Source organism: Aethalodelphis obliquidens, unplaced genomic scaffold (genome assembly GCF_003676395.1).
Source record: "Aethalodelphis obliquidens isolate GAN/ISIS:26980383/991018 unplaced genomic scaffold, ASM367639v1 scaffold26, whole genome shotgun sequence".
Classification (NCBI taxonomy): Eukaryota; Metazoa; Chordata; class Mammalia; order Artiodactyla; family Delphinidae; genus Aethalodelphis; species Aethalodelphis obliquidens.
The window spans coordinates 18,910,740-18,933,883 of record NW_020837970.1 but is presented as its reverse complement, the minus strand read 5'-3'; the positions used below and the strand labels follow the sequence as shown (position 1 = coordinate 18,933,883).

Sequence of the window (23,144 nt, the reverse complement as noted above, 5' to 3'; positions counted from 1 at the left end):
GCTCTGGCCATCACCAACCTGGGAAGCCTCATCTGCAATGTAGGGGCTGGTGGACCTGCCCCAGCAGGAGGTCCCACCACCTCCACCACTGCTCTCCAGCTAAGAAGAAAGTGGAAGGCAAAGAAAGAAGAACATGAGGAGTCCAATGACAACATGAGCTTTTTGACTAAATCTCTTTTGTAACTTATTCAATAAAAAGCTGAAGTCCTATTAAAAAAAAAAAGAAAGCAGGTACTCAAACAGGTATTTATACACCAACGTTCACAGCAGTGATGACAAGAGCCAAAAGGCTGAAACAACCCATATGTCCATCAACAGATGAATGGATACACAAAATATGTACTGCATATACATACAACGGAATATTATTCAGCCTTAAAAAGGAATGAAATTCTGTCTAACATGCTATAACACGGATAAACCTTGAAAATATTATGCTAAGTGAAATAAGTCAGACACAAAAGGATAAATACTGTATGATTCTGCATATATGAAACATCCAGAATAGGCAAATTCATAGAGACAGAAAGCAGAATAGAGGTTACCAGAGGTTAGAGGGGAGGGGAAATGGGGAGTTATTATTTAATGGGCACAGAATTTGTTTGGGGTGCTGGAAAAGTTTTGTAGATAGATAGTGGTGATGGTTGTACAACATGGTGAACGTAATTAATGCCACTGAATTGTACTTTTAAATGGTTTAAGAAGTAAATTTTATGTATATTTTGCCACAATTTAAAAAAGAATCTTCTATTAAAAAATACTCTGGGGACTTTCCTGGCGGCGCAGGTTAAGAATCTGCCTGCTAGGGCTTCCCTGGTGGTGCAGTGGTTGAGAGTCCGCCTGCCGATGCAAGGGACACGGGTTCGTGCCCCGGACTGGGAAGATCCCACATGCCGCGGAGCGGCTGGGCCCATGAGCCATGGCCGCTGAGCCTGTGCGTCCGGAGCCTGTGCTCCGCAACGGGAGAGGCCACAAAAGTGAGAGGCCCGCGTACCACAAAAAAAAAAAAAAGAAAGAAAAGAATCTGCCTGCCAATGCAGGGGACACAGGTTCGAGCCCTGGTCCAGGAAGATCCCACATGCCGCGGAGAAACTAAGCCTGTGCACCACAACTACTGAGCCTGTGCTCTAGAGCCCGTGAGCCACAACTACTGAGCCCGCATGCCACAACTACTGAAGCCCACACGCCTAGAGCCCATGCTCCGCAACAAGAGAAGCCACCAAAATGAGAAGCCCATGCACTGCAACAAAGAGTAGTCCCCGCTCTCTGCCACTAGAGAAAGCCCGCGCACAGCAATGAAGACCCAACAGAGCCAAAAATAAATACATTTAAAAAAATACTCTGAAAACAAACCACAAGCTGAGATTAAATTTATCACATAGTAAATACTGTCTCAGGTTGTAGATAAAACTCATTCTGGGCTATATAGCCACCCCAAAATGGATAAGGTCTTCAATGAAGACTCCTTTAAAGAAGGAAATATGCCCATGAAGTAAATCAATTGACTCACCTCAATTATGGATAAGGTCCTCAATTGAAAGCCAGAAGAAAGTTATCTGAGGTCATATCATGAGGAAAAATGAAGAGGACTTAAGTAGCCCCGTGTAAGGTATTATTTTCTCAGAAGCATCAAGTAATTCTGATAAACATTTCCAAATAAATTGCTTGTTCTTGAAAAAGTCCTAATATATTTGGACAAAAATCCCAAATAGAAAGTTGTTTATCCCTTCCACAGCTGGCACTCACTACCCTCAAGACTAGAGTCAAGCTAGGATATGGACCTCTCAAGCTGAGGAGGGAAGGGGGCAGGATGGGCGACAACATCCAAACCTAGACTCAGAACTTCTCAGTCAAAATGCCACGACTGCTGCTTGTTCAAATAAAGTCTCTCTGCCTGCTAATCCAACTTCTGTGTGAATTCCTCACATTAAACTTACCAACTTCCTACCTTCTACTTTGAAGTATCATACTACTTAACCACAGCAGTGGTTCTCAATCAGGAACAATTTTGTACCCCCAGGGAACACCTGGCAATATCTGGAGACATTTTTGGTTGTCACAACTGGGTGTGCTACTAACATCTACTAGGTAGAAGTGAAGGATGCCGTTAACATCCTACAATATACAGGACAGCTCCCACAACAGTTACCTTGCCCAAAATGTCAACAGTGCCAAGGTTGAGAAAATCTGAACTACAAATTAAAAAGACATCTAAGGATTTTTTTTAATTTTATTGAAGTATGGTTGATTTACAATGTTGTATTAATTTCTGCTGTACAGCAAAGTGACTCAGTAATTTATACATATATATATTTTTATATTCTTTTCCATTATGATTTATCACAGGATACTGAATACAGTTCCCTGTGTCATACAGTAAGACCTTGTTGTTTATCCATCCTATATACAATAGTTTGCATCTGCTAGTTCCAAACTCCCAATACTTCCCTCCCCCACCTCCTCCCCCTTGGCAACCACAAGTCTGTTCTCTATGTCTGTGAGTCTGTTTCTGCTTTGTAGATAGGTTCATTTCTGTCACATTTTAGATTCCACATATAAGTGACATCATATAGTATGTCTTTCTCTTTCTGACTTACTTCACTTAGTATGATAATCTCTAGGTCCATCCATGTTGCTACAAATGGCTTTATTTCATTCTTTTAATGGCTGGGTAATATTCCATTGTGTATTATACATATACGACATCTTCTTTATCCAGTCATCTGTTGATGGACATTTAGGTTCTTTCAATGTCTTGGCTATTGTAAATAGTGCTGCTATGAACATAGGGGTGCATGTATCTTTTTGAATCAGAGTTTTGTTTGAGTATATGTCCAGAAGTGGAATTGCTAGATTATATGGCAACTCTATTTTTAGTTTTTTGAGGAACCTCCATACTGTTTTCCATAGTGGCTGCACCAATTTACATTCCCACCAACAGTATAAGAGGGTTCCCTTTTCTCCACACCCTCTCCAGGATTTACTATTTGTAGACTTTTTAATGATGGCAATTCTGACCAGTGTAAGGTGGTACCTCATTGTAGTTTTGATTTGCATTTCTCCAATAATTAGCAATGATGAATGTCTTTGCATGTACCTATTGGCCATCTGTGAGACATCTAAGGATTTCACAGTGAAATGGGGAAGCTTTTTGTTTAAAATACTACTTTGATTTTCACTTTGTCAAAGTTCATTAACCCTTAAGGCTGATTTTTTTCCTGTTTACTTTACACTTCCCTATATTTTCCAAATTTCTATAAGCTTATATTGATTTTCTCATCAGAAAATCATAAACTTATATTTAAAAATAAAGACCATTATCCTTTCCTTTTCTGTCATCTTTTTCCCTAAAGACAATTTTCCTTCAGGCTGGCTGTATCTTGGGTTTTTTCTGTTCACATTTTACTCATTATTGTTCTGTAACTGGAGCAGGAATGACCAGTTTACTGCACCATGAGTTTACTGCACCATCTTAATTGGAAGCCCAATTTAACATCAGAATTCAAGAGGAATTACTAATATTAAACAAAGTTTTATACAAAACAAACTCTTTTCTGTTACCCTATTCTTCAGAGTCAACCAATTCACATACCTGTACAATATAAGAGGCATAGGGAAGTAAAAGAGAAGTAATCAGTAGCAGTACTACAAGCAGAGTCAGAATAACCACAAAGAAATAAAACAGAGATGGAGCATATGATGATGGAAACAAGCGAGCTAGAATGGCTGCTGATTCCTGAAACAACACTGTGGGGGAGGGGGGACTGTCTGACAGTTTCCTGTGCATTCTCATTTGCACCTGTATCCTTACAATATTTACATCACTTACTTATCTGACTGCCTGTGCTCTGCAAACAGTAATGATTATCCTTGACTCCTCAAAATCCACTCCTTATCAGTTGATTAAATCAAACTGATTACTGGTAATCCTATATCCCTTGTCCAATGACTGGCAGCCCCTATCAATTTAGCCCAATAAAAAAGTATTCTTAGGAGGTTCTGGGAAAAGTCTTTCTTATTTTTAAAAGAGAACCATGAGAAGCCAGACCATACAGCTGGCACTGGAAAAATGGAGCCTGAATGCCACTGGCAGCTATAATTCAGGAAAAGGCAGACACCGGGCAACAAAGTGGAAAGGCAAAAAGAACTCAGGCCCTCATATATATCACTGAATTGCTTGACCAGCCCTGGAGCCCACTCTAATTCTGGACTTCATCTTACATAAACCAATACATTTCCTTATTGTTTAAGGCACTTTGAGTTGGACTTTCTGTTATTTAGTGTTGAAAGCAACTCAGCTAAAACAAAGTCTGAAAAAGATGAACACATCCTTCATACAATACTGTACTCCATATTTCTTACTTTTATTGTAAACATAATAAAAAATAATATAGAGAGAAATGCTTTGGGTACTACATATTAAGGATAAGAACATAAATAGCCAGTTTGGAGAGTAACTTGGTAGAATTATTAAAGTTTAAAATGTGCATTTTCCCCCCCACAATTCACAATGACTCACGTACAAGAATGTCCATTACAGCAAATAGTGGTGAAAAATTAGAAACAACTTACGTGCTATCAAAAAGAGAAGAAACTGCAATATATCCATACTATGGAATATTATATTTAAAAATAATGAAGTGATCTTTACCTAGACATGGAAAGTCCTCCAAGATACACCAATCTAGCAAAATATATGTTACTGTAACAGGAAAAAACAAATCTGACTCCATATTGGATCTGTTTCTTTCACTTTAACCTTTGTATTCTATTGCTTTTGCTTCAAGTTTAGAATGTTCCCTATAGCCTGAAATATAGAGGACAGCCCATTCTCAAGACTCTGACCTTTAAGGGTATGACACTTTTCCATTCATACAGAAGATAAAAAGTTACAGAACAGAGCATAACATTTGTCTTGTTTACAGGAACATCTGACCTACGAGGACAGCTGCAAGAACAAAGGATTCCTACACCAAGAAGTCTGCAACAACCAAGCACAGCCCCTTCCCTTTTAGTATAAATGAAGCCTGAATTCTGACTTGGTTAAGACAGTTCTCTATGACATTAGTCCACCATCTTCCTTGCCCCAACACCTTATCTCCTGATTTACTAGCCTGACATGCAGCCAGCAGAATGACTTTGGACTTGGTAACATTACCATTTATATGAAACACTCATGCAACAGTAAGCTATATATTTCTATTGCTATATACATACACACATAATAAAAATCTGAAAGACGCACACTGAATGGTAACAGTGATTACCTATAGACTGGATGGTGATTTAAGGAGTATTTTAGCTTTCTTTCTTTCTTTTTTTTGTTAATATTCATTTATTTATTTAGTTGCCCCAGGTCTTAGTTGCAGCAGATGGGCTCCTTAGTTGCAGCATGCATGTGGGATCTAGTTCCCTGGCCAGGGATTGAACCTTGGCCCCCTGCATTGGGAGCTCAGAGTCTTAACCACTGCGCCACAGGGAAGGATACTTTTATTAGAATAGATTCTTAGGACAAGAAGTACTAGGTTAAACAACATGAACTTTTAAAGTTCTTGAAACTTATGGACAAGCACTTACTTAGAAGTATTGTGTCAATTCATACCTACATATTTCTATGCCTACAAGGGTGCGTAACATGATAATTTAAAAATAATAAATAACTTATCACTCCAGTTCCACATGCTACTTACAACAGTGAGGGAAAAAGAGGATGATGCTTAGTTAAAACTTTCATTCCAAAATTAAATCAAGGACTTCCCCGTCGGTCCAGTGGTTAAGACTCCGTGCTTCCAATGCAGGGGGCACGGGTTCTATCCCTGGTCAGGAACTAAGATCTTGCACGCCACATGGAGCAGCCAAAAAATAAAATTAAATCAAGACTAGACTCTCAATTCCTTTATATCTGCCTTCTTTTTCAGACTGAGAGAGAAAAAAATGTTGAAAAAGTGTTGGCTTTTTTTTAACCAAATGGTACTGAATAAGGTTCTTTGAGTCAATTTTTTAAAGGAAATACTGAAATAATTGAAGTATGTATTTCTTAAAGAAAAAGAAAGACATAACTCAATCACTATTAAAACAGGCCTAGCCTCAACATAAAGACAAACAACCCCATTTAAAATGGGTAAAGGATTTCAATAGACATTTCTCCGAAGAAGATATACAAATGGTCAATACGCACATGAAAAGAAATGCCAACATCCTTAGTCAGGAAAATGGAAATCACATGCACAAGGAGAGACCACTTCACACCTACTAGATTAGCTATTTTATAAAAAAAAAAAAAAAAAAAAAAAAAAAAGCAGCAGCAGCAGAAAATAACAGTGTTGGCAAAGATGTGGAGAAATTAGAGCCCTCAAACACTGCTAGTGGAAATGTAAAATAGTTTGGATGCTATAGAGAACAGTTTGGTATTTAACCCAGCAATTCCATTCTCAGGTATATACCCAAGAGAAATGGGATTCAAAAAGAAATCTGTACACCAATATTCACTGCAGCATTATTCACAATAGCCAAAAGTTGGAAACAACCCAAGTGTCAACTAACAGATGAATGGATAAACAAAATGTGGCATATACATCCAATGGAATACTATGCAGCCTTAAAAAGGAATGAAGTTCTGACACATGCTACAACATGGATGAACCTTTAAAACATTATGCTAAGTGTAATAAGCCAAACACAAAATGACAAATATTGTATGATTTTGATTATATGAAATATCTAGAATAGGCAATTCATAGAGAAAGTAGAATAGGTGTAGGCGATTAAAAGGTACAAACTATTAGGTATAAAATAAGCTACAAGGATATATTGTACAACACAGGGAATACAGCCAATATTTTACAATAACTATAAATGGAGTATAACCTTTAAAAATTGTGAACCACTATACTGTACACCTGTGACTTACATAATATTATACATCAACTATATAGTTCAATTTAAAAAATAAAAGTAGAAGTTACAGGGACGGGTTGGGGGGAGAGGGAAAATGGAGCTACTGCTTAATGGGTAGTTTCTGTTTGGAGTGATGAAAGAGTTTTGGAAATGGATAGTGGTGCTGGTTGCAAAACACTGTAAATGTACTTAATGCCACTAGATTGTACACTTAAAAACGGTTAAAATAATTAACACATTGTAAATCAACAATATTTCAATTAAAACATGGTTAAAATAGCAAATTGCATACTATGTATATTTTCCTACATTTTAAAAAAACAATAATGAGGGAATTCCCTGACGGTCCAGTGGGTAGAACTCAGTGCGTTCACTGTGGTGGCCCGGGTTCAATCCCTGGTCGGGGAACTAAGATCCCACAACCCACATGGCGCAGCAAGAAAAAAGTAAATTTAATTAAATTAAAAAAGAAAAACAATAATGTAACATACAAAAACCCACTGAAGTGTACACTTTAAATGGGTGAAAAGTATGGTTTAAAAAAAGAGGCCTATCTATGTGAATGAAAATAAACAATTTGTTATATGCTTGTAGATTTTATTGGAAAGTCGATCTCCCATAGGAGCTCCTTTAAAAAAAATTTTTTTTTATTTTAAATCATTTCAGGTTCAGAAAAAAGCTGAAAAAATAGTACAAAGAATTCCTGCAAACAGTCATTAGGGATCATTTTGGGTGATGAAAATGTTCTAAAAGTGGGTTGTGATGGTCACCACACAACTACATAACTCTACTAAAAACTCATCGAACTGTTCACTTAAAATTGGAGAATGCTATATTGTATATATTAAACCTCAATAAAACTGCCTAAGAAAACAAACAAATAACCACTTTACCCCAAAAAACTTTCTTTTTTTTTTTGTTGTTTTTTTTTTTGCGGTACGCGGGCCTCTCACTGTTGTGGTCTCTCCCGTTGCGGAGCACAGGCTCCGAACGCGCAGGCTCAGCAGCCATGGCTCATGGGCATAGCCGCTCTGCAACATGCGGGGTCCTCCCGGACCGGGGCACGAACCCGTGTCCCATACATCGGCAGGCGGACTCTGAACCACTGCGCCACCAGGGAAGCCCAAAAAACTTTCTTTCTTAAAAAAAGAATATACTTCTTACATAACCGTAGTAAAATTATCAAAATTAACATTGATACGATACTATTATCTACCATACCAACCTTACTCATATTTTAACATCATAATAATTTCCTTTGTAGCAAAACTCTTTAATTTTTAAATATTTTAAAAGATGTTTCTCTGCTCTAGTTAGGACCAGGTGCCACATTCAGCTATCGTGTCTCTTTAGTCTTCTTTGCTCTCTTTCATGACCTCGACAGCTTTTTTTTTTTGAATTTTATTTTTTTATACAGAGGGTTCTTATTAGTCACCCATTTTATACACATAAGTGTATACATGTCAATCCCAACCTCCCAATTCATGACACCACCACCCCGCCGCTTTTCCGGCTTGATGTCCATACATTTGTTCTCTACATCTGTGTCTCAATTTCTGCCCTGCAAACTGGTTCATCTGTACCATTTTTCTAAGTTCCACATATATGCATTAATATACGATATTTGTTTTTCTCTTTCTGACTTACGTCACTCTGTATGACAGTCAATAGATCCATCCACGTCTCAACAAATGACCCAATTTCGTTCCTTTATATGGCTGAGAAATATTCCATTGCATATACGTACCACATCTTCTTTATCCATTTGTCTGTCCATGGGCATTTAGCTTGCTTCCATGACCTGGCTATTGTAAATAGTGCTGCAATGGACATTGGGGTGCATGTGTCTTTTTGAATTATGGTTTTCTCTGGGTATATGCCCAGTAGTGGGATTGCTGGATCATATGGTAATTTTATTTTTAGTTTTTTAAGGAACCTCCATACTGTTCTCCATAGTGGCTGTATCAATCTACATTCTCACCAACAGTGCAAGAGGGTTCCCTTTTCATCACACCCTCTCCAGCATTTGTTGTTTCTAGATTTTCTGATGATGCCCATTCTAACTCGTGTGAGGTGATACCTCATTATAGTTTTGATTTGCATTTCTCTAATAATTAGTAATGTTAAGCAGCTTCTCACGTGATTCTTGGTCATCTGTATGTCTTCTTTGGAGAAATGTCTATTTAGGTCTTCGGCCCATGTTTAGATTGGGTTGTTTGTTTTTTTAATATTGAGCTGCATGAGCTGTTTATATATTTTGGAGATTAATCCTTTGTTGCTTCATTTGCAAATATTTTCTTCCATTCTGAGGGTTGTCTTTTCATCTTTTTTGTAGTTTCCTTTGCTTTGCAAAAGCTTTTAAGTTTCAATAGGTCCCATTTGTTTATTTTTGTTTTTATTTCCATTACTCTAGGAGGTGGATCAAAAAAGATCTTGCTGTGAATTATGTCAAAGAGTGTTCTTCCTATGTTTTCTTCTAAGAGTTTTAGAGTGTCCGTCGTTGATTTAGGTCTCTAATCCATTTTGAGTTTATTCTGTGTATGCTATTAGGGAGTGTTCTAATTTCATTCTTTTACATGTAGCTGTCCAGGTTTCCCAGCACCATTTATTGAAGAGACTCTCTTTCCTCCATTGTATATCCTTGCCTCCTTTGTCATAGATTAGTTGACCATAGGTGCGTGAGTTTACCTTTGGGTTTTCTATCTTGTTCCAATAATCCTATGTTTCTGTTTTTGTGCCAGTACCATATCATCTTGATTACTGTAGCTTTGTAGTACGGTCTGAAGTCAGGGACTCTGATACCTCCAGCTCCGTTTTTTTCCCTCAAGACTGCTTTGGCTATTCGGGGTCTTTTGTGCCTCCATACAAATTTTAAGTTTTTTGTTCTAGTTCCATAAAAAATGCCATTAGTACTTTGATAGGGATTGCATTGAATCTGTAGATTGCTTTGGGTAGTATAGTCATTTTCACAATACTGATTCTCCCAATCCAAGAATATGGTATATCTCTCCATCTGTTTGTATCATCTGTAATTTCTTTCATCAGTGTCTTACAGTTTTCTGCATACAGGTCTTTTGTCTCCCTAGGTAGGTGTTTTTTGGTTTTTTTTGTTGTTGTTGTTTTGCGGTACGCGGGCCTATCACTGTTGTGGCCTCTCCCATTGCAGAGCACAGACTCTGGATGCGCAAGCTCAGCGGCCATGGCTCACGGGCCCAGCCACTCCGTGGCATGTGGGATTTTCCCGGACCAAGGCATGAACCCGTGTCCCCTGCATTGGCAGGCAGACTCTCAACCACTGCACCACCCGGGAAGCCCCCTAGGTAGGTTTATTCCTAGGTATTTTATTCTTTTTGTTGCAATGGTAAATTGCAGTGTTTCCTTAATTTCTCTTTCAGATTTTTCATCATTAGCGTATAGGAATGCAAGAGATTTCTGTGCATTAATTTTGTATCCTGCAACTTTACCAGATTCATTGATGAGCTCTACTAGTTTTCTGGTGGCATCTTTAGGGTTCTCTATGTATAGTATCATGTCATCTGCAAACAGTGACAGTTTTACTTCTTCTTTTCCAATTTGGATTCCTTTTATTTCTTTTTCTTCTCTCATTGCTGTGGCTAAAACTTCCAAAACTATGTGGAATAACAGTGGTGAGAGCAGACATCCTTGTCTTGTTCCTGATCTTAGAGGAAATGCTTTCAGTTTTTCACCATTGAGAATGATGTTTGCTGTGGGTGTGTCATATATGGCCTTTATTATGTTGAGGTAGGTTGCCTCTCTGCCCACTTTCTGAAAAGTTTTCATCATAAATGGGTGTTGAATTTTGTCAAAAGCTTTTTCTGCATCTATTGAGATGATCATATGGTTTTTATTCTTCAATCTGTTAATATGGTGTATCACATTGATTGAACTGCCTATACTGAAGAAACCTTGCATCCCTGGGATAAATCCCACTTGATCATGGTGTACGATCCTTTTAATGTGTTGTTGGATTCTGTTTGCTAGTATTTTGTTGAGGATTTCTACATCTATATTCATCAGTGATATTGGTCTGTAATTTTCTTTTTTTGTAGTATCTTTGTCTGGTTTTGGTATCAGGGTGATGGTAGCCTCACAGAATGAGTTTGGGAGTGTTCCTTCCTCCGCAATTTTTTGGAAGAGTTTGAGAAGGATGGGTGTCAGCGCTTCTCTAAATGTTTGATAGAATTCACCTGTGAAGCCATCTGGTCCTGGACTTTTCTTTGTTGGAAGATTTTTAATCAGTTTCAATTTCAGTACTTGTGATTTGTCTGTTCGTATTTTCTATTTCTTCCTGGTTCAGTTTGGAAGGTTACACCTTTCTAAGAATTTGTCCATTTCTTCCAGGTTGTCCATTTTATTGGCATAGAGTTGCTTGTAGTAGTCACTTATGATGCTTTGTATTTCTGTGGTGTCTGTTGTAACTTCTCCTTTTTAATTTCTAATTTTATTGCTTTGAGTCCTCTCCCTCTTTTTCTTGATGAGTCTGGCTAATGGTTTATCAATTTTGTTTATCTTCTCAAAGAACCAGCTTGTAGTTTTATTGATCCTTGCTCTTGTTTTCTTTGTTTCTATTTCATTTATTTCTACTCTGATCTTTATGCTTTCTTTCCTTCTGCTAAGTTTGAGTTTTGTTTGTTCTCCTTTCTCTACTTCCTTTAGGTATAAGGTTAGATTGTTTATTTGAGATTTTTCTTGTTTTTTGAGGTAGGCGTGTATAGCAATAAACTTCCCTCTTAGAACTACTTTTGCTGCATCCCATAGGTTTTGGATTATCGTGTTTTCGTTGTAATTTGTCTCTAGGTATTTTCTGATTTCCTCTTTGATTTCTTCAGTGATCTCTTGGTTATTTAGTAACATATTGTTTAGCCTCCATGTGTTTCTGTTTTTAACGGTTTTTTCCCTGTAATTCATTTCTAATTTCATAGCGTTATGGTCAGAAAAGATGCTTAATGTGATTTCAATTTTCTTAAATTTACTGAGGCTTGATTTGTGACCCAAGATGTGATCTACTGTGGAGAATGTTCCATGCACACTTGAGAAGAAAGAGTAATCTGCTGTTTTTGGATGGAATGTCCTATAAATATCAATTAAATCTATCTGGTCTATTGTGTCATTTAAAGCTTCTGCTTCCTTATTTATTTTCATTTTGGATGATCTGTCCATTGGTGTAAGTGAGATGTTAAAGTCCTCCACTATTATTGTGTTACTGTCGATTTCCTCTTTTAGAGCTGTTAGCAGTTGCCTTATGTATTGAGGTGCTCCTGTGTTGGTTGCATATATATTTATAATTGTTATATCTTCTTCTTGGATTGATCCCTTGATCATTATGTAGTGTCCTTGTGTCTTGCAACATTCTTTATTTTAAAGTCTATTTTATCTGATATGAGTATTGCTACTCCAGCTTTCTTTTGATTTCCATTTGCGTGGAATATCTTTTTCCATCCCCTCACTTACAGTCTGTATGTGTCCCTAGGTCTGAAGTGGGTCTCTTGTAGACAGCATATATGTGGGTCTTGTTTTTGTATCCATTCAGCCAGCCTGTGTCTTTTGGTTGGAGCATTTAATCCATTCACGTTTAAGGTAATTATCGATATGTGTGTTTCTATGACCATTTTCTTAACTGTTTTGGGTTTGTTTTTGTAGGTCCTTTTCTTCTCTTGTGCTTCCCACTAAGAGAAGTCCCTTTAGCATTTGTTGTAGAGCATTTGTTGTAGAGCTGGTTTGGTGGTGCTGAATTCTCTTAGCTTTTGCTTGTCTGTAAAGCTTTTGATTTCTCCATCGAATCTGAATGAGAACCTTGCAGGGTAGAGTAATCTTGGTTATAGGTTCTTCCCTTTCATCACTTTAAGTATATCATGCCACTCCCTTCTGGCTTGTAGAGTTTCTGATGAGAAATCAGCTGTTAACCTTATGGGAGTTCCCTTGTATGTTATTTGTCATTTTTCCCTTGCTGCTTTCAATAATTTTTCTTTGTCTTTAATTTTTGCCAATTTGATTACTACATGTCTCGGTGTGTTTCTCCTTGGGTTTATCCTGTATGGGACTCTGCGCTTCCTGGACTTGGGTTACTATTTCCTTTCCCATGTGAGGGAAGTTTTCTACTATAATCTCTTCAAATATTTTCTCGGGTCCTTTCTCAATCTCTTCTCCTTCTGGGACCCCTATAATGCGAATGTTGTTGCGTTTAATGTTGTCCCAGAGGTCTCTTAGGCTGTTTTCATTTCTTTTCATTCTTTCTTCTTTATTCTGTTCCGCAGCAGTGAATTCCACCATTCTGTCTTCCAGGTCACTTATCCGTTCTCCTGCCTCAGTTATTCTCCTATTGATTCCTTCTAGTGTAGCTTTCATTTCAGTTATTGTATTGTTCATCTCTGTTTGTCTGTTCTTTAATTCTTCTAGGTCTTTGTTAAACATTTCTTGCATCTTCTCGATCTTTGTCTGAATTCTTTTTCCGAGGTCCTGGATCATCTTCACTATCATTATTCTGAAATCTTTTTCTGGAAGGTTGCCTATCTCCACTTCATTTAGTTGTTTTTCTGGGGTTTTATCTTGTTCCTTCATCTGGTACACAGACCTCTGCCTTTTCATCTTGTCTTTCTGTGAATGTGGTTTTTGTTCCACAGGCTGCAGGATTGTAGTTCTTCTTGCTTCTGCTGTCTGCCCTCTCTCAACAGCTTTTTTGAAGATGCAGGCTAATTATTTTGTAGACTGTCCTTCAGTTTGGGTTTGTCTATTATTTCCTAATGATTAGATTGAAGGTATTATTTTTGGCAGGAATACCACACAAGTTACTTAGGAGGCACAATATATCAATTTGTCCTATTATTGTGACCTTTTACTTTTTATCACTTGGTTAGGGTGGTATTTGGTAGGTTTTTCCATTATAAAGTTACTAGACTATAATCAAAATGTACCTTATGGAAAGATACTTAGAGACTCATGTAAATAGCATGTTTGAGGGTTTTCTTTAAAATATTTATTTAGTTATTTGGCTGCACCAGGTCTTAGTTGCAGCACTTAGGATCTTCAGTGTGGGATCTTCAGTTGCAGCATGTGGGACCTTCAGTTGCAGTATGCAGGCTCTTTTACTTGCAGTATACGGGCTCTTAGTTATGGCATGCAGAACCTTGTTCCCTGACCAAGGATCGAACCCAGGCCCCCTGCATTGGGAGCGCAGCATCTTAACCACTGGACCACCAGGGAAGTCCCGTAAATATCCTGTTTTTCATCAAACTTTTACCCACTAGTTTTAGCATCCATTGAGGAGTCTTGCATGGATCAGTTATTACTATGATGGTTGCCAAATGGTAATTTTCTAACTCTATCATTCCTTCTACATTTATTACTTATCACTCTATTTTATAAGGGAGAGTTTTTCCTTTTGCTTCATTTATTATTTACTAGTATATTTATATCAGTATGGACTGGTGTATTCTTATTTTATTCAGTGTGTTATAATCCATTGCTATGATTATTTGAGGCTTCAGTCACTTCAGAACTGGCCACTGGCCAGTGAAAGCCCTTCAAACCCACTCCTGCATCTTTCCAACAAATACCCATCACTAGGTAAACTATTCCTCACTTTCTGGCACAAGATGTCCCAGGTTCATTCCCAGCCTTAGCCATGGAATTAGGCATTTCTCCAAGGAACCCATCCGTGTTCCTTTTACTGCAGAATAATGTCTAGAAAATAAGGTCTGGGCACTAACTGTACTCACTGCTACTACTAGGGTGTCATTGCTGCTACCCCTTGTCAATGGACAGAATTAAGAAAAATATATATTTTATATCTACATATCTATATTAAAAACCATGTATTCAACACTGATAACTGCCATTTCCAATCCAGTATATCAGGGTTTGATCTCATCTCACTCCTTTCTGTATTATGTAAATTCCCTTCTCCAACATAAGAAAATTTGACTCCAATAAACTACCCTATATGTGCTGCTTCTTATATTTTATTTTTAAGGTTTTTGTTTGCCCAATCTTTGTTGATATGAATATATGATTTCAAAAGTCAGAACTACACAGAAAGACATACTCAAAGAAGTGTTACATCCTCCAACCTTTTCACTGCATTTCCATGCAAGGCTTTGTAAACAGCCAGTCCCATTTGTTTCTGAGAAATCCTTCTGGTGCTTCTTTTTATAAAAATAAGCTCAAATATATTTTTAATTTCATTTTCTTTTTTATAAAAATGTAGCATATGGCAAATACTCTTTTGTACTTTGCTTTATTTTTGTACTTTGCTTTTTTATAACATACAATTTATCTTGAAAACCACTTGGAAATATCTTGTATCAAATCATAAAAATCTTCCTTAAGCTGTATAGTATTGTATTATGTGGATATACTACAGTTTATTCAAGAACTCTTTTATGTATGGACGTTTAAGATGTTTCCAACATTTTACAATCACATATAATACTGCAGTGAATAATACTGTGAATAAATATTTGTTTATTGTCAGAGATGTATCTTCAAGGTGAAGTCCTAGAAATGTAATTATGGAGTTTTATTGGATATTGCCAAATTCTCTTCCACAACAGCTGTAACAATTTATATTCCCACCAACAATATAAGACAGTGCTTGTTTCCTGCAGCCTCACAAATTGAATATGTACTCGTATTTCTTAATTTTAGCCATCCTGATAGGCTATAAATGGCATGTTACTATAGATTTATATCCTGTGTGTGTGTATGTGTAACTATTTTATGTTACTATAGATTTATATAATGTATGTGTGTAAATTCTGATTATGCTTTATCCATTTTTCTATTGCATGCTCTTTTCTTTTTTGTGGTACGCACGCCTCTCACTGTTGTGGCCTCTCCCGTTGCAGAGCACAGGCTCCAGACGCGCAGGCTCAGCGGCCATGGCTCACGGGCCCAGCCGCTCCGCGGCATGCGGGATCCTCCCAGACCGGGGCACGAACCCTTGTCCCCTGCATCAGCAGGCGGACTCTCAACCACTGCGCCACCAGGGCAGCCCCTATTGCATGTTGTGGTCTCCTTCCCACCCACCCTATCCCTAAGTTACAGGAGTTCTTTATATGTTAGTGATTTTAGCCATTTACCTGTGATATATGTTGCAAATATGTTCACCTAGAATGTTATTTCTCTTTTGTCTTTCCTTATTGTGCCTTTTGTCATACATAAAAAATTCACTGTGAAGTCATATTTATCAACTTTTACTGCCTCTGGTAATTTTACCTCTGGTAAAATACTCTGGTAAAAGTATTTCTTTTAATACTTGCATGGTTATGAATTTTCCTTTTAGATTAGATCTCTGATCCATTTGGAGTTTATTCTAGTGTATGTCTAATTTTTTATTTATCAAAATGGCTATCGAGTTGTCCCAGCACCATTTATTAAAAAGTACATCTTTAACTCCAGTAATTTGAGAAGCCATATACTTTATCATATATTAAACTGCCAAATGTATTTGAGTCTCTTTCTGGACTTTTCCTGTTCTATCACACTGGTTTCTCTTCTATTCATGTACCAGTACTATACTGTTTTAATTATAGAGGCTTTACAGTATCTTTAATATCAGTTAGGTAAAACTGTGAACTTTATGCCAATAAATTTGACAACTTAGATAAAATAGAAAAACTCCTTGAAGAACATAAACTACCAAAGCATAATCAAGAAGAAATAGATAACCTATTCAGCCCTATATCTATTAAGAGACTTAATACAAAGAAAACTCCAGGACCAGCTGGCTTCATGAGGGCATTGCAATAAATATTTAAGGAGAAAATTAGTCAATTCTCCACAGACTTTTCCAGGAATTTAAAGAGCAGAGACTATGTCCCAAATCATTTATAAGGTGGTCAGCATTACCCTACACCAAAATCAAGCAAAAATATTATATGAAAAGAAAACTATATGCCAATATACTTCAGGAACACTGACGTAAAAGTTCCTAACAAAATTTTAGAAAATCAAATCCAATAATAAATAATAAGAAAACTATATCATATCTGAATTGGCTTTATCACAAGAATGCAAGGCTGGTTCAGTATTAAAAAACTGATCAAGGGACTTCCCTGGCGGTCCAGTGGTTAGGACTCCACTCTTCCAATGCAGTGGGTGCGGGTTCGATCCCTGGTTGGGGAATTAAGATCCCACATGTTGCACTGCGTGGCCAAAAAATAAAATAAAAAATAAAATTTTTTTTTTAAATTAAAAAAAACTGATCAAAGGGGAATTCCCTAGCAGCCCTGTGGTTAGGGCTCCATGCTTCCACTGCAGGGGGAACAAGTTTGATCCCGGTTGGAGAACTAAGATCCCTGCTGCATGCTGCGCAGCATGGACAAAACAAAATAAAACAAAACAAAACAAACTGATCAAAGTAGTTCACTATATCAATGACGAGAAACTACATGATGATCAATGGATAAATAAGATGTGGTATATATATACAATGGAATACTACTTAGCCATAGAAAAGACAAAATCTTGCCATTTAAGACAACATGGGGACTTCCCTGGTGGTCCAGTGGTAAAGACTCCGCCTTACAACACGGGGGACTCGGGTTCAATCCCTGGTCAGGGAACTGGGGTGCCACATGCCACAAGGCAGCTGGGCCCACGCGCCACAAATACTGAGCTCGCACACCTCAACAAGAGCCTGCATGCTGCAAAATACAGAGCCCACGCGCTCTGGAACCCGCATGCCACAACTACAGAGCCCATGCACCCTGGAGCCTGCATGCCACAACTAGAGAAGAGAAAAACCTGCATGGCACAACTAGAGGGAAGCCCGCGCACCACAAGGAAGAGCCCACATGCCTCAACGAAAGATCCCACGCGCCTCAACGAAGATCCCATGGGCCACAACTAAGACCCAATGCAGCCAAAAATAAATAAAATAAATAATAAATTAATCTTAAATAAAAGAAGACAACATGGGTGGATATGCTAAGTGAAATCAGTCAGACGAAGAAAGACAAATCCTGCATGATTTCACTCATATGTGTAATATAAAAAACAAAACAAAAACAAAATAAATGAACAAACTAAGCCAAACAAAAACAAACACATAGATACAGAGAACAAAGTCGTGGCTACCAGAGAGGAAGGAAGGGGGGCATCAGAGGAAGAAATGGGTAAACAGGATCAACTGTATGATGAGGGATAAAAAATAAATTTTTGGTGGTAAGCACGCTGTAGTGTATACAGAAGTAGAAATATAATGTTGCACACATGAAACGTATATAATGTTATAAACCAATGTTACCTTGATAAAAAATAAACTAAAAATATAAAGTGAAAAGTTGGAAAAAATAGAGGAGGGGTTAAATATAAGTTATCATACAATGGAATTCAACTGTTAAAAAGTGAGGTAGAGATGATACACTTGCAATGGGTGATTTTTCAATTAAGCTGTTTAAAAAGTGAAAAATTAATTAATCAGGTAGTGTTACAAAAAATAAAGAAAAACCATATGATCATCTCAGTTTATGAAGAAAAAGCATTTGATAAAATTTCACAACCATTCATGGTAAAAAGCTCTCAACAAAGTATGAACAGAGGAAATTTCTCAAGAAACTGAAAAAAGAAGAGCAAATTAAATGCAAGAAATATTAGATAAGAGCCAAAATCAATGAAATTGAAACAAAAAAAAGCAATAGAGGGGGCTTCCCTGGTGGCGCAGTGGTTGAGAGTTCGCCTGCCGATGCAGGGGACGCGAGGTTCGTGCCCCAGTCCGGGAAGATCCCACATGCCGTGGAGTGGCTGGGCCCATGAGCCATGGCTGCTGAGCCTGCGCGTCCGAAGCCTGTGCTCTGCAACAGGAGAGGCCACAACAGTGAGAGGCCCGCGTACCACAAAAAAAAAAAAAAAAAAAAAAAGCAATAGAGAAAAAACAATAAAATCAAAGCTTGTTTCTCGGAAAAGATCAATAAAATGTATAAACCTCTAACCAGACTGATCAAGAAAAAAGAGAATTACTAAACTCAGGAACAACAGAGGGAACATCACTATACATCCTAGACATTAAAAGGAAAATAAAGGAGTATTATGAATTTTATGCCAATAAATTTAATGGACAAATGTCTTTGAAAGAGAAACATTATCAAAGCAGTCTCTAAAGAAATATATAACCTGAATAGTCCCACATCTATTAAAGAAATTTAGTTTATACTTAAAAACCTTCCAACAACAGCAAAAAAATCCAGACCCAGACAAGCTTCACTGTCACATTCTAGCAAACATTTAAGAAAAGAAATAACACCAATTCTATACAAAATTTTCCAGAAACTAGACGAGGGAATAGTTCCCAACTCGTTTTAAGGCCAGCATAGCCCTGATACCAAAAACATACAAAAGCATCACAAAAAAACTATAGACCAACATCCCTCATAAACACAGATGCAAAAATCCTTAACAAAACATTAGCAAACCGAATCCAGCAATATATAAAAAGTTTAATACACCATGACCATGTGGAGCTTATCCCAGAAACGCAAGGCTGGCACAACATTCCAAAACTCAATCAATGTGATTCAATAGATAAAATCTTGGGTCATGGAAGCCTGAAATCTAGGGCAGGATAAGAACGGGTTATACCCTTGACATTTTACATGCCTGTGTCACCACCTTGCACAATTCCAAAGGCATCATTTATATTGAAGTCTTTGTGTTCTACACGAATCATACCCCTGGCACTGTGCAATATAGTGGTATTGCAAATGTGTAAAATGGTTGCCCAAAAGGCAATGCAACCTTGAGTTGGACTAACAGAAATGAAACATCCAGATGAACAGATTTTATCTTCCAGACATTACACTTGGCCCTGTTCACACAATACCTGGAATATTCTACCTAGTCCTGAACTCTAATACTTCCAAGAGGGCCAACGAATTTCACTACAGAACCAAAGTAATAATGGCAAAAGAGTTCTAAACATTTTACATGAAAGGAGTTGAAGAAACTGGAAATGTTTAACCTTCAGAAGGAAGGACCTATGGAGTATACAATATAATGATATGCCTTTATTTTCTATGCCCTGAAGACTGTCAATTCCCTGAGGGCAGAATCCATGCCCTATTTATCTGTGTATTGCAAATACCTATCACTGGTCCTGGAACCCACTAAGTACTCACATGTATGAGGGGTTCAAGAACAGGAAAAACTAAACTTTAATACTAGAAGTCAGTGGTTGCTCTGCAGTGGGGAAGGGAGAAAGAAATGATTGGAAAGGGCATTACGGCACTGTTACATTTTATAGCATCTTGTCAAATGTACCCCTTCTCCCCAGAGCTGTAAAGTTTTTATCTCATTAGCTTGAATTGGGCATGGGCCAGTTCTTGATTGGTGTATACTAATTACAACTCTCCTGGACTGGGAGTCAACTGAACCACAGGGTTTGACCCTGGAGGAATTATGGAAAGAACACTGGAGAGATGATTACAATACCCACAAGCCCCACCACCGGACTAGCCAATTCACTCTGGTGATGAAATGAAATGACAGATACCACAGCAAGATGATTCTCATGTTCAGAAATGGTGTTTAAATTATTAACGATGATGTTAGACATAGGCAGAATTCATCCAAATTTCACAAATAATCTAAATTGTACATGTACTGCTCTTTACAGTGTTTTCCTAAAAAAATCTTTGAAAGTATATTCCTGAAAGTTAATATTTTCCAACAACTTGTATTATAAATTCAAAGTGTAACTGAAATGCCCCAAATAAACACTTTATTGACAAAATCAACTTTAAAACTCTTAGCATACAACAGGAAAACACATGCTGCCAAAGGGCATATAGCCTGGTGCTCAGGTATGCAAACAAAAGCAACACACAGGACCCTGGGCAAGTCACTCCCCTTCCATGGTTTCCTCATCTAGCAAATAATAAACAAATGAATAAATAATAAAACAGATGGTCTCTCCTGCTAAACAAAAAGTTCAGGTATTTTCCAATGCCTGGCAAGTAGCTAGGACATCCAGTCCTTTAGACGTGGAAGAACATCCAGTATAGTCACTGACAACTTGATGCAAACCCTCCTAAGACTTCATAGGTTAACAAACGAAGAAATCCTATTCCTCGACATAAAATATATATATCTCTATTGGATTTTATTTTATTTAAAAAAATTTTTTTTGGCTGCGCCGCACAGCATCAGTTCCCCAATCGGGAATCGAACCCGGGTCCCCGGCAGTGAAAACACTGAGTCCTAACCACTGGACTGCCAGGGAATTATGGCTGTATCATATTTTTAAAGGCAGTTCTTTACAGTATAGGTCCTCACCTAGTTAGGCTTCCCAGACTCAATTTTTATAAAACCTCACACTTATTTAACATATGTATATATGAGATTATTTGAGGCCCGATATGTACTATAGGAACTTTAGAGTGGTTCTTCCACAAGTAGAAAATTAGTACACATTTATATAATAATAAAACCCCATTTAAACATATTTACAGGTAGGGACTTCCCTGGTGGCACAGTGGATAACACTTCACACTCCCAATGCAGGGGCCCTGGTTCCATCCCCGGTCATGGAACTAGATCCCACATACATGCCGCGACTAAGAGTTCGCATGCCACAACTAAGGAGCCCGTCTGCCGCAACTAAGACTCAGCATAATGAAATAAATAAATAAACATATTTATAGGTAAAATCAATCCCGTAATATCTAACAACTTCACAAAATAAAAGCTAGATATGGGAGAACATTCAGACTACTGCTTTTCCCAACAATCATATTTGTAAAAGCTCTAGTGGATACAGGATAGAAGAATCAATAAGACGGAGAAATTGTGCAAATAAACACACAAAATGAAATTATATACAGACCTTTTTTCAGCCGGGGTTTTAGAGATTCAGCAGATGCAGGAAACTGAGTTCTCTGAAATGAAAGAAGTCTGTTAAAACACCACCATAAATCTTGCTAGCTTAAAGAAGCATTAAAATAACAATCATCAATAGCTCTCCAATCATGCAAATAATCCATTACCTGCATACATGTACAAAGAATTATTTTGAATATAGTTTAAAAAACAAATGTCAGGTCATACTTGTGCTGTCCAAACTATTAATAATGTATAATTCATATTTATAATATATAATTACTTACAGTATATACTTATTTTAATTATAATGCATGATATAATGTATACAAATTAATGTCCAACATATTAGTATTATACTTAATGCTATACTTCTTAGCAGCCAACCAAAAAAGTGATAATTCTGATAAGAGGAAGCTTATGAGGTCATCTACACAGAGATGCTCTAGCACTCAGTTCTAGGAGGGAGTATTTTAAAAGGGTCATTATTTAATATTATAGATACTATACTGTACTATAACTTCACAGAAAATCTTCAAATGAATTTGTCTTTTATTTACCTCCCATGTTATATATGATAAGGTATGATATAAGCAAAAATAATGGCTGAACATTTCCAGAAGTATACGAGACACACTAATCTTTAGATTCTGGATGCTCAACCAATTCTAACCAAGTTAAATGAAAATAAATCCACACTTTAGATACATCACAGGAACATGCACAGGGACAATAATAAGTTCTTAAAAATAACCAAAGAAAAATAATATCACCAGATTACCTGCAACGAAAGGACAGTTAGATTGACAGCTGACTTCTCAACAATTAAAAATGGAAGATAATATCATATGACATTATCAGAATAACTATCCCCAAGAGTAAAGTACTAAGTAAAACGAATATTAACCTAGACATGAGATCACCAAACTATGGCTCACAGGTCAGATACAGCCTATGTTTATGTGGTCCACAAGCTAAGAATAATTTTTATATTTTTCATGGTTAAGAAAAATTTTAACAATATTTTATAACACATGAAAATTATATAAAATTCAAACTTCAGTGTCTACAACCAAAATTTTATCACAACAGTCACACTCACGTGTTTACATGTTGCCTATAGTTGCTTCCGCTCTACAAATGCAGAGTTGATTTACTTGTGACAGACAATATATGGCCCATGAAGCTCAAACTATTTACTATTGGCCCCTTAAAAAACAGTTTGCCAACCCCCAATCTGAACTCTTACACGAATCAAAACTAACGTTCACGAACAATAGCAAATTTTAAGAGGCTTTCAGACAAATAAAATTTGACTTTTTAGAATCCCTAAATAAACTTTTAATGGACATATTTACATTAGAAGAAAGGAAAACAACCCCAGAAGGAAGGAGTGGAACAAGCAAAGGAATTGG

General features: G+C 37.2%; 1 protein-coding gene across 3 annotated transcripts in view; it reads right to left on the bottom strand.

The window, feature by feature from the left end:
• The window catches only part of BBS4 (Bardet-Biedl syndrome 4), a 71,542-nt gene that overhangs the window by 31,675 nt on the left and 16,723 nt on the right, over window positions 1-23,144 (bottom strand). For 2 of the 3 annotated variants that reach the window (XM_027123540.1, XM_027123538.1), the window contains exon 2: window positions 21,737-21,788. In XM_027123540.1, coding sequence (XP_026979341.1) covers window positions 21,737-21,788 — 52 coding nt within the window. Of the gene's footprint in view, window positions 1-4,572; window positions 5,381-21,736; window positions 21,789-23,144 lie in introns of those variants that run through there. The other variant, XM_027123539.1, reaches the window with a different exon arrangement.